A 12,029-nucleotide genomic window follows, 5' to 3' on the forward strand; every position below is an offset into this window, starting at 1 on the left:
GCCTCTGTCCTCCTGTCCTGTTCCCCAAGCAAACGCCCAATTTCACTTATTTTCGAGTGGACGCCTACAGAGAAGTATTCACCCTGTTGGTCATGGGGCATCTAATTTATGTAAAACCCCCGATCTGCGTGGAGGATTCTGACAAAATCTAGCCTCGCAAGCTGACGAACCCGCCATGCCTCGACCAAACCCCCGGGTTATGCCACACAATGCGATGCTCCAAGAACTGCTCGACCTAAAACAGCAGGCAAGGCTTCCACCTTGGCCAATCCTCAGTCACCAGAAAGTATTTTTAAACAGTTAAGGGCGCCACCCAGACCTTCCGACTCAGAACTGGGAGCCCCGAGACCAGTCCGACAGCGCCAGGGGGTAAGAATGCCAGAAGCCGCCTTCCGGCCCGCCGCTCCGCAGGCGTAACTTCTGTGGGCCCACCCGGCGCCCCACCGAAATACCAGCACGGGTGCCGGGCAACACATGTCCCCCGGTAGCTCAGCGCCCTCAGCACGCGGGACCTGTCCGCGGGCGCTTGGGCGGGACTCGGAGACACGCCTCGCTCCCGCGCCCGGGAAACTGTTCTCCCGCGAGAGCGCCCCTCCGGCTCCGCCCCAGATGGGCTGGAATCGAGACCCAACCCTCTCTTTAGCGGTTTTCCCGCCCCACACGAAGGCGTGATCTGGACCGACTTCTTCTACCAGCTAGTCACTGCTCCCCCCCAGGCATCATCGAGTTTTTTTCGCCATCCCGCCGCATTCCAGACGCCCTAGCCCTCGGCTCTTCGCGGCAGAAAGAAGTCCTCTCGCACTGCGCACGCGCATTTACGTCCGTGGGGGGGAGGGAGAGAGGGAGTGACGCAAGCGCAGTAGCAAGCTTTTCGGGGGCGGTCGCTAAGCACGTGGGTTGGGCTGTCCCGTGCCGCACTGTAGGGAATCGAACCTCGATTTTGGCGGTATCCATTGTGGGCAGCGGACTAATAAAGGTCATGGCGCCGGCGGAAATCTTGAACGGGAAGGTGGTCTCCGCGTAAGCATCTATCGTTGTTAGGGCATGTTGGGCTGCAGACGAGGGCTCTGAGCTGGGTATGCAGGTCATTAGCGGACCCTTTTTTTTTGCCGGAGGGAGACGTAGCAAAGTCAGGCCCGCTGGGTTGGTAGAGAGACAGTGTCTTGAACCCTTCACACCTGAAAGCCTTTGGCTACGGCCGAAGCCCCGGGCACAATTTGAATTTGCAGATGAGCTGCTTGTTTACTGTGCCCGCTGGCTCCCGTGCTTCTGGGACAAGTCCTCTTACCGAGCCCGACTATGTTACCCAAAGTGCAGCTGTCGACAACTTTGTCAGGAAGAGTAGTTGGGGCTGCCCGCAGCACCACAGTCAGAACTCAAATCCAGTTTACTCCTTTACCCTATAATTTGGAGGTGAGGACTGAGATATGTGAGGTGTCAGAGGGTCTCCTTCCAGCCCATATCTTTTCCCACTACACCAGAGTCGTCATTTGCTAAGTGGAACCCAGTTTTCCCTTCAATTTCATGCTCCTCTGACAGCGATCTCTGGCCCTAGAGTTACTTTCTAGTTTGGCTCTTGAGTCCTGACAGTCTTACGTATGCCATTTGATCTCTGCCTGTTTTACCTCTACAGGAAACTGAATGCTCAACTAGTGGATATGATTGCGAGACTTACTCCCAGAAAGTAATACCCCTCTACTTTTTGCCTGGAAAGTGACTAGTGGAGAAAGTTGAGTGTAGGCGAGGAAAGGATATATTTTGTGTAATCCCCTGGAGGTTGCTCTTGATACCTTGAACCTCACTAGTTTTTTAGTAACTGCTGTAGCTGGCAACAGTAATCGTCCTATGAACCTCTAATTTTGTGAGTAGAGACTTAGAGTCATTGATGGTGAAACCCACCTTGGGGCAAAACGATTGTTTCTGGGAAGGCAGAGATGGTGGACAGAGAAGGTGAGATGTAAGTTAGATGGTGGTGAATCTTTCACATTGGTAAGGAGAAACCCCAGACTTACAGACTAGATATCACAATACTTCTATCTGAGTTCTAACATGTGGTTTGCTGAAATTACATTGTTTCTGTTTGACCTTTTAGAAAGACTGGTTGTAAAGAGATAATTTAGGTTTTCTTCTTGGCAGTCTACTGAGAATAGGTGCTCACTGGATATGTTTTGGTTCAATGGAGAGCAAGTTAAACATTTCTAAGCTCCATAAGGGCAAATATATGCATTGTTTTGTTTTTGTGTATATCCAAAAATACCTATAAACCTTGCAGTCCTTAGTTTTGTGGCTTTAAGCAAATTAACCTCTCTGTGCCAAAATTTCCTCAAATGTAAAATAAAGATAATATCTAGATTATTGAGTTGTTTGGAGAATTAAATGAGTTATTAACTTAAGAGCATTTACAATTGCACACAATACGTGTTTAATATGTGATAACTGTATTAACAATTAGTAATTACAGTTGACCCTTGATCAACAAAGATTTGAACTGCACAGGTCCACTTTTACGCAGATTTTTTTCAGTAAATATACCATCAGTTCTCCATATCCCTGGGTTTCACATCCGTGGATTCAACCAACCACAGATCAAAAAGAGTATTTTCAGTCTGCAGTGGGGAATCCATAGATACAGAGGGCCTACTGTATGTATTGTTCTAGGCCCTTTTATATAAGAGACTTGAGCATCCTTGGATTTTGATATCCATTTGAGGAGGGAGGTGTCTTAGAACCAATCCCCTTGTGGATACTGAAGGACAACTGTAAAGTGTTTGGGGAGTCAAAAGTTGTACTCAGATTTGTGGCATTGCAGGTGTGGGGGCAATGCCCCAAACTTTTGTGTTGTTCAAGGGCAACTGTACTTAGTATATACATGGATAGTTGATTCATTGTCTTTTTGACAGTGATTGTTGCCTTGAGATCTATTTCAATGGCTCTCAACATTAGCTGCACATTAAAAACTCTTAAGGAGCTATTTTTTAAATTATTTTTATTTAAATATGAATATATATTTTTAAAGTGCACCTATCATATGTATACCTCACTCTCACCCAGTCACCACCTTTACAAATGTAATCACTCAACTTAAAACGCTGTAGATTAGTGCCATCTGTTTTTGAACTTCATATAAATGACATCATACAGTATAAAGTCTTCTGTGTCTGGCTTCTTTAATCGACATTATTCTGAGTTGATTCCATGTTCCATGTAGTTCATTTCCTCTCATGGCTGTATTGTATTCTATATGAATATGCCACTGTATACTTATCCATGGACATTTGGATTTCTAGTTTTTGGTGATTATGAATAGTGTTGCTATTAGCATCCTTTTACATGCCTTTTGGTAGGACATATACACATTTCTGTTGGTTATAAATCTAAAAGAATTGCAGAGTAATAGGACATATGTGTGATCAACTTTAGTAGAAATTGCCAATCTTTTCCAAGGTAGTTTTACTAACTCGCACTCATAAAGAGCTTATGAAAAAATATCAGTGCTTGGTGCCATACCAGCCTGACTTAATTGGAATTGCTAGCAACAGGCCACAGCCACTGGATTTGGTATTTTAAAAATCTTTTAAAAGCTCATTCTGTGATTCTAATGCACTTTGAAGGTTGAAAAACACTTATGTAAAGCCTTAGATCTAAGTTCAATTCTCATGTTTGAAGAACAGTATTGCAGTGATTTCGCCATAGGTATTGAAAGAATTTTTTGGAAAAAAACTATTCCAGGTACTGAAAGGGTCCCTCCCAGCCTGCTCAAAGTTAACATGGCTAACCTTTTACAGTGCCCTGTGGTTGAGCAATCAGTTCCTACTAACACAGTTCATACAGGAGCATTAAGACTAAGGCCTCCTACCATCAAAAAAAAAAAAGACTAAGACTTCTTTGTGCTTACAGAAGATTTTTGTTTAATATAGTTATACAGTGGCTCTTTTAGACACTACCACACGTTAGCATCTTGACCTTCATGGAGAATTTGACTCCAGGAGCTAGTAGTGCTCACAGCTCATCAGATATGGGGAGCTCTGCAAGCACAGGTAGCATGCCTGGCTCATGGGATAGTGCAGTCCTGCAGTTCCTTGTGCTGAGGCTGCAGCAGGCTGCTGACCTTTGGGCCATGGCCTTGGGGAAATCCTGAACTAGAAGGTGCTTACAGCTTGAGTAGGTTGGGCTGCAGGTGGAGGTTCTGGGTAGGGTGTCTCCACCTTTCCTCTTTGGCAGGCCAAGAAGAGTCTTGAGAGGAAAGGTAAGCGTACTTTTTACATTATAGCCAGGGGTCCCAGAATGCAGGGAAAGAGTCCTTCCCAGTTTGCAGGTCAGCTTCTTTGGTTGCCATCAATTGTTGGGTCTCTGGGGACAAATTCAAATGCTTTGGACAGTTTCTTCCCTGATGTAGTGTTTGACTTGTAAAATCTCTTCCTTGGAGGGAGAAAGGATAGGGCAGGTCATGAGTTCTATAGTCAGAATTTCTCCAAAGTCTGGTCCACTCCTCACATCTCATCCTGCAGCTGAGGAAATAGTTGAGGCAAGAAACGTGATGTGACTTGGCCACAGGTTACTAGGCTGGTTAATGACAGAGGCTCAACTAGAACCAAAGCCTTAACCCAGTACCCAGTGGTGTTTTTCACTTTATAGAGCACTTACCACTTTGCTAAAAGGAGTTTCATAAACTAATCTTTTTTTCTGTACAGCAGTCTTCTCACTGCCCTGTTTTCTCACTCTGCTGAGGCCATTCCTGACTTTTGTTTACTTTTATTATTCTCCCTTCGTAACTTACTGGTAGCTAAGACTAGACAAAGTTCATTATTCTAGATTCCTTCTCTGTCTCTTCTATGCGATGGGAAATCTGGATCTGGTTGCCAAATTATCTCCCTTTGGGAGGAACACCCCATTTCTCCCTTGGGGAGTTCCCAGGTTACAGCCTGAATTTAACAATGGGGGTAGATCTGAGGTTTAGAGACAAGTGTGTGGTTTTTTTGGATATCCACTTATTCAACAAATATCTGTGTGCCTCCTATATGCCAAGCACTCTTCAAATCCACAAGACTTAACAGTGGACAAAACAGCCCAAATCCCTACCCTCATGGAGTTTGTGTCCTGATGGGTAGAGAGAGACAGTAAAATAGATAATACAGAATGTGAGGTGCTAGAATTGTGAAAGAGCACTGTGCTTAAAAAGATTTGCCTGTAATGAGCTCCAAAGTCAGGACTTTTCAGAAGTGACATGGAACCTTGAATGACACAGCTGGCTCAACTCTGGGAGCCTGTGCAGGAAAGCAAGTGGGAATTAATTCCTGAGAGGTGGGACCTTCTGCTAGGTCTTTAATATGCTACCTAGTGAGGCTGTTGGGAATGTTACAGCTGGGGTGTGGCAGAGTCCAGAGTCCATGGCCCACAACTGGGGCCATGGCACCAGTGAAAATCCTGACTGAGGATGTGGTCTGAGAATAAGTGTCCATCATCTGTCAGGATGATTGGGATCGGGCAACTTGAGATTTGGAAAGTGAGCAGGCGTGTGTGGTCCCCTAGTTCATTTGCATAAAAAATCCTCTGGAATAAGGGAGATCATGTTGGTATGTAGGAGGGTTTCTGGAGCTGAGGGAAAATCTCCCTTCTTTGGCTGACTGTGAGAATGGCCCCATAGGGTAGAGGTTAAAGCCTTGTGTGGCCTTGGGCAAGTTAGTCAGCCCCAGTTTCCTCTTCTGTACACTGGGGATGATGATAACAGTGTCAACCTCTTCAGATTGCTAAAAGGATTAAGAGTATTGAGGCTCTTAAAACAAGCCTGTGTATTGCTGTAGTTAAGCCTGTATCCTCTGACATCTGATCCATAGGGCAGAAAGCCCCTGCCATCTCATACTGTGCAGTTTGCTGCCCTTGATAATTTCCCACAAGGCAGCTCCTGGCACTCCGTAAATCTTTGACCTTAAAGAAGCAGGTGGCTAACAGTACCACAGTCAGGATTCCTCAATCACCTAGGTCGGTCCTCCCTCCACTGCAATTAATGAAACTTTAGCAGAGACGAAGTGACTTGAGCAAGAGTTATAAGGCCTAGTGGCAGAGACTTGACAATGTATTTTCCTTGTCTCTTGCTAAAAGGATTTGCAAGCTTTTATCCACTGATTTTGTCTCTCCCTGTTAGGAGATGAATGAACCATTCTGATTCTCTTCAGAAAGTCATTTTTAAGGTTATAATCCAAGTTTGACTGTTTGGAAACAGGTCAAACTTCTTGCTTTCCTAATTAAGCCTTTTTTTTTTTCTTGATGTACATCCCCTCAAACCTGGGCAGGTGAGGTACAGTTTGGGTTGCTGATACTTGATGAGATTAGGAAATAGGGAACATTTCTCTAAAAGTTTTGCCAGAGTCTTAGGAATTTATCTTCACCACCTTACATGACTTTAATATGATAAATGACCTTTTGTTTGGGTTTTGGTGCAAAAGTACTTGTCTCTGCTTATTTAGTCAGCCACCTTTTAGACTTAAGCCTTTTCTATACCAGATTTTCCTTTAGTCTTCTCTAAAGGCAAGAAAGGCCTGGTCTTTTGAGGCGTTTCTCAGGTAAGAGCTCTTGGCCTGTTCTTCCTTTCCAAGTGGAGACCCCTAGTCTTCTACATTTTTTCATATTTCCCTAGCATGATGATCCAGAGGCCTGCTTGGGACTTGGGGCCGTTATCAGCACTGATGGCCAAATCTGTGGTTAGATAGCCCTGAAATAGGCTAATGTCTAACTTACACATCCTCATCCTTGGGGCCACTCTGTCATGTCTCATAACTTGCTATAAGGTGAGGGTTACAAAATGGTGGCCTAAAGGCCAAATGTTATTTTTTGTTGGGTTTCCAGAGTTATTTATTAAAATTGGATTACTTCCCAACACATTTATATGGTAATTACACAAAAATCTGGAAGCCTGACTTTTTGAAAGGAAATGGGAATTTTACCAATACTGTGCTCCCTATTCTTAATGACACCCCTTAGTTGGATCTGGGTAGAAGCTGTCCCCACTCCTGTTGCAGGGGTAGGGGACGGAGGTGGTACCACATTGTGTAGGCATCCTCCCACACTGTTGTATACACCTGGACTCTGACAGTGCTTTTTTCTTTGTGACCTTTCTCTAATGCAGTTAATCCACTTTTAAAATCCTACCTCTTATGAAGCCTATCTCCACCAACTCAACCTAGTTTCCAGCTCCATTTGTGCCCTCTAGATCAGTGGTTCTCAAATAGGGCCAGTTTTGTCCCTCCCTTCATCCCAGGAGATAGTTGGACATATCTGAAGACATTTTTTGATTGTCATATGGAACGTGGCTGTGTGCTAGTGGCATCTAGAGGTAGAAGCCAGGGATGATGCTGAGCATCTTTCAGTGCTCAGGACAGCCCCCACAGCAAATTGGCCCAAATGTCAATGGTGCTGAATTGATAAACCCTGATCTAGAAGCTCAAATAAGCAGGTATTATATAATTGTATATATGGATTAATGACCTTTATACTCACTGAGAATTAGGATTTATTAGAATTTTATACCGGTTAGCTATTTTCATGTCATAAATATCAGGCAATTTATTTTTCCCTTCTTAGATCTTTGAAAGAGCTTGAGAGAATTGGAGGGAAGAATTTTACATTTTAAAATTTCATTGGAGCATAAAATAGAGTCACATTAAGCTTTCAAAAATATATTTGAGGTACCTGTCAAGTTTAGTAAATATTTACATTAAATATAATTCTTTAAAAAAACTTATAATTCTTATTTTATATATTTTATGCTTAAACTTAAAGGAAAGTGCTGATATTAGTGAATTATTCTATGTACTACTATAATGTAGCTTTTGTTATTATGTATCAGTGAAAACAATCAGCTTCAACAAGAAGGTAATTTAGTCTTTTAATATGACAACTAGGAATTTGAAATATATGTATTTCTTGGAACACTAGGTGGCCTCAATTATCTTTACAAGGAACTACATGTTAAGTTTTACAGAAAATTTGAAGTATTTTTTAGCAGTATAAAAGCTGTAATGAAGAAATGAAATAACGCATGAACAAAACGAAATAAGACATTTGTATTGTACTGCGTTGTTAAAATCTTATAGCGATCTCCTTCTTGGTGGGGGACAAAAGAAATTTGTGACTTTGTTTAGAAAAGCCCTACATGTTGAAGGTGAATGTTGTTGATTTTTCTCTAATCACTTACTAAACATGTATTCAGTAAACCTTTTGAGGATCATCTGAGGATCACCCTAAGCTTGTGTTACATTATTTCGTTTGTCAACTCAGGCAGCTTTATTTTCATCATGTAGATTTCTTAGCCATGTAGCTAAATATCCTTTTCTGCCTCCTTTTCCTGCCTATAACTTCTGTCGAAATGTCCTTGTTAGGTTATATTTTAGGAATGCTTTTTTCTCAGTCATAAGATGTCCAAAGTTTGAAAATGAATCATTATGTTAAACAGAATGAGTTGGAATTTGTAATGTACTTTTTCTGGAATAATTGTACAAAACTTTGGGCAAAAGAGATCTAGGTGACTACTCAAGGGTGTTAAGGGTCCTCAAACTAGGACTCTTCAGGGGTAATAAGATTCCATACAGATGTGCACCTTTGACTTTTATTGACTAGATTCAAAACTGTATGTGGGAGAAGTTAACTTGGAGAGAACAGATAATAATGTACTCGTCCATAGACATTCAAACACATACTGACAGGTTAAGGTAAATGGTTTCCACTTTGATTTTTGACCCTTAGAAAGAAAAGATAACCCTCCAAATTGCATTTTATTGGCTAATAGCAGGGTTTCCCAACCTTGGGCACTATTAACATTTGAACGAAATAATTTTGTTGTGAGGGGCCGTCCTGTGCGTTGTAATATTTAGTTGCATCCCTGGCATCTACCCACTAGATGCCAGTAGCAACTTAGTTAAAACTGCATCCATGTCTGTTCGTATTCAGTTCGCTATGACTGTTGTACTATTATCTAGTTATCATGATCAGAGAAAATTTAATGGTTTACTGCTACTTTGTCTTACCACATTCGTTCGCACTGAAGTATTGATTTCTCCTACATTGATATTGAGCTATGTCTTTCCTTAGAGCTTAGAGAATGTTGATGGAGATTGGTGTGACTTTGGCATGTGTAGTCCTACTATTTAGGGATCATGTGTAGTCCTACTATTTGGCATGTGTAGTCCTACTATTTAGGTGTTTCTCCAAGGGCCTATTTCTGCCTCACTTTGCCCCCAATGTCTTTACCTGGATGATGTACTTCTTCATGGGCCATGAAGAGAAATGGGTGGCATCTGCAACTCAAAGTTTCAGTTAATTTAGGAGATTTCAGTGATTAGGAAGTTCTATTATAGCATTTAAACTTTCTGGAAGTAATGAGCTATAAAAATTAAGGCATTTTCCACCATTTACTTCATCACAGCTCTGTGACCCTAAAGTAAAGACAGATGAGGGAGTGTTAACTTTTCTCTCCATGATTCTCTTTTATAGTTTCTTCAGGCATTCTTGACACTTAGCTTCTGTTATTCTACTTTCATTTTAGGGTTCTTCAGTTAGTGGCCAACCCCGAACACCAGGGCAGGGAAGGTTTTTTTTTTTAAGAGACTTGTGGAAACCTAATTATAACTGTCTTTTTATATTCACACAAGAGCTGAAAACTTTCCACTTGTTGCTGTAGTGTTCTGGGTTGTTTAGTTCTTGCTGATTGTGGTTTTTGTGCATTTTTAAATGTCTCTTATTGCTATTCTGGTCATGTCTCATAAAGAGGCCTAAATGTTAGCTTTTAAACAGATCTTTTTCTAGTTGGAAGAATATTTTTGCTAATGCAACTTCAAAAACAACCCCACTTCCTAAGAAAAAGTTTAAGGGAATCAATGTAACTGACTTCAAGCTATATTCTTTTTTTTTGAAGGGGAGGCGGAATTACAAACTTAGACCCATTTAAGTTGTAGCATAGAAGATACAGAACATTTTGTTCTTATTAACCTACTGGGCTGACACATAGTCTACATATACCACTTTGTAGTACTGGGTTCCCATAGCTTGCTACCTGCTGTGTATATTGTTTTTATCCCTTCTTCAGGTCTCAGATGCTCACTTATTCTAGAATCTTTATAAGATTTGGTAAATAAATTCACTGTATCAGTATGAAATCTGCTCTGTGCCTTAAATTCTTGTTGTCAGTCTTTCCAGCTCCATTTCACAGCCCCAAAACCTCAAGTCATCTGTAGCTCTGGCATTTTCTCTGTGCTTCATGTTAACATATCTAGAATCCACCCACTTCTCACTAGTTTACTGTCCATACCATAACCCAAGTCACCATCACATCTGGCCTGGATTTTCATAACTGCAATAACTTCTTGCTGGTGCCCCTGATTCTCACCTTTCCCCCTATAGTCTGTTCCTAATTCAGCATCCTGAATTTAAAAACATAAGCCTGATCATGTCACCCTTGTTCAAAACCCTCTAATAACTTCTCATCACATTCAGAATAGAAGACAGTTTACCAAATCTGATTACTGTCTTCCCTTGGACCTCATTTTCCCACTCAGGGCCTCTGCACTTGCTGTCCTTTCTGGTGACTGGCCCCATGAAAGCCACATGACTACTTAGAGCCTGTGTCTACATCTTTGAATGGGAATAAGAAAGCCTCTCCTCCCTTGCCTACCTCACGAGGTCATTGAGAGCCTCAGATGTGTTCATCTGTTCTCACTGTTGTTTCTTGTTATTGTCTTACATTGTGCTAAGAATGATTGGGTTCCTCCCTCCCCGCTGTGAGTTTTGTTTGGGTGGGCGAGTGGGTAGGGTTAAGGAGAACCAGTAGAAACCTTTCCCTAGCACTTCGTGTTAATACAGTGGTTGGAGGGAAAGGAGAGAGTGGAGTCTGGCAACTTGGTCCCCAGAAGGAAGGGCCTCCTGCAGCTACGCAGGTTCCATATCCGATTGTCAGGCAGGGGGAGCAGCTAGGGCTGGACCTGCTGGGGAATTTCATTGGCAGTCTGATGAAAACTTGGCAGGCCCAATATTTCCTGTTCTTTTGTGTCAGAGCAGAATTGTGGCCCCTGTTCACGTCAAATCCCAGTTAAAGAAAATCCAATGGTTTATTAAATCTTCCTTGGAACTATATTTTTGTATAGAATATTGACTTGAAAAAAACAAGGTCACTAGCTAGAAATATTGTGAAGTTTTAGGTATGACTTGTATCATCCTCACTGTTTTCTAGTGACTCCTGTGCCTTTTTATGCCAGTTGTTTGTAAAGTGTGGAGAATTAGAGAAGGGAGTAATCAAATTAGAATGTGAGAAGAGATGCTTGCTAATGTCTGTGTGTACACTATTTGTGTGTGTTGTGTAGGTAAGATGAAGAAAGGCAAAAATCTTGTTCGTATTCGTGACTGTGTCATAACTGGGCAAGGATGAATGAACTATTTTGAATATTTATAGGTGTAATTTAATGTACTCCATGGCTCAGTCACTGTCAGTAGAAGTTAGAAAAGATCCACATCTACTTGAGGCCTGAAAAATTGATGGGCAGTACATGATATATATTATACCAGATAAGGACTATTCAGTGAAGCTGTTTTTAATTTAAAAGAGAACTACATCTAATAATCCACAACACATTTTGTGCTTAAAACCTTGTGTTAACTCCAACCTTTCCCTTTTTTCTAGGCAAATAAGGGAGCGACTGAAGAACCAAGTCACTCAGATGAAGGAGCAAGCACCTGGTTTTATTCCAGGTCTGGCAATTTTACAGGTATTATGATAGTATATTTTCACTAATATCCTCCTTACTCAGTCTCTCAGTAGCATGTAACAAAAAGCACTTCAAGCCTCTCTCTCCATTTTTAATTTTTTTTTTGAGACCTCGGATCTTTTCAGTTTCTCTTTTCAGGTTCTTCTTCAGCTCAACTTCTAAATGTTGGCTATCCTGGCCCTCAGATAGTCTCTGTGGGTACACTTTCCCTAGTCCAATGTCTTTTGAACTTTGGTCTTAGGGTCCCTTTATGCTCTTAAAAATTTAAGACGTTGAGCT

General features: G+C 41.8%; 2 protein-coding genes across 2 annotated transcripts in view; one reads left to right on the plus strand and one right to left on the minus strand.

Annotated features, from left to right (window-relative positions):
- Positions 1–981, minus strand: part of LOC120612801 (coiled-coil domain-containing protein 170-like) — a 35,479-nt gene extending 34,498 nt beyond the window's left edge. Inside the window, exons 1-2 of the mRNA XM_039875375.1 lie at positions 704–981; positions 320–614 (exon numbers count right to left, since the gene is read on the minus strand). Of these exons, the coding sequence (XP_039731309.1) occupies positions 320–614; positions 704–981 (573 nt within the window). The remainder of the gene's footprint in view (positions 1–319; positions 615–703) is intronic.
- Positions 865–12,029, plus strand: part of MTHFD1 (methylenetetrahydrofolate dehydrogenase, cyclohydrolase and formyltetrahydrofolate synthetase 1) — a 51,266-nt gene continuing 40,101 nt past the window's right edge. Inside the window, exons 1-2 of the mRNA XM_039875213.1 lie at positions 865–1,020; positions 11,666–11,750. Coding sequence (XP_039731147.1) covers positions 980–1,020; positions 11,666–11,750 — 126 coding nt within the window. The 5' untranslated portion in view covers positions 865–979. The remainder of the gene's footprint in view (positions 1,021–11,665; positions 11,751–12,029) is intronic.

Source organism: Pteropus medius, unplaced genomic scaffold, assembly GCF_902729225.1.
Source record: "Pteropus medius unplaced genomic scaffold, Ma_sr-lr_union100, whole genome shotgun sequence".
Taxonomy (NCBI): Eukaryota; Metazoa; Chordata; class Mammalia; order Chiroptera; family Pteropodidae; genus Pteropus; species Pteropus medius.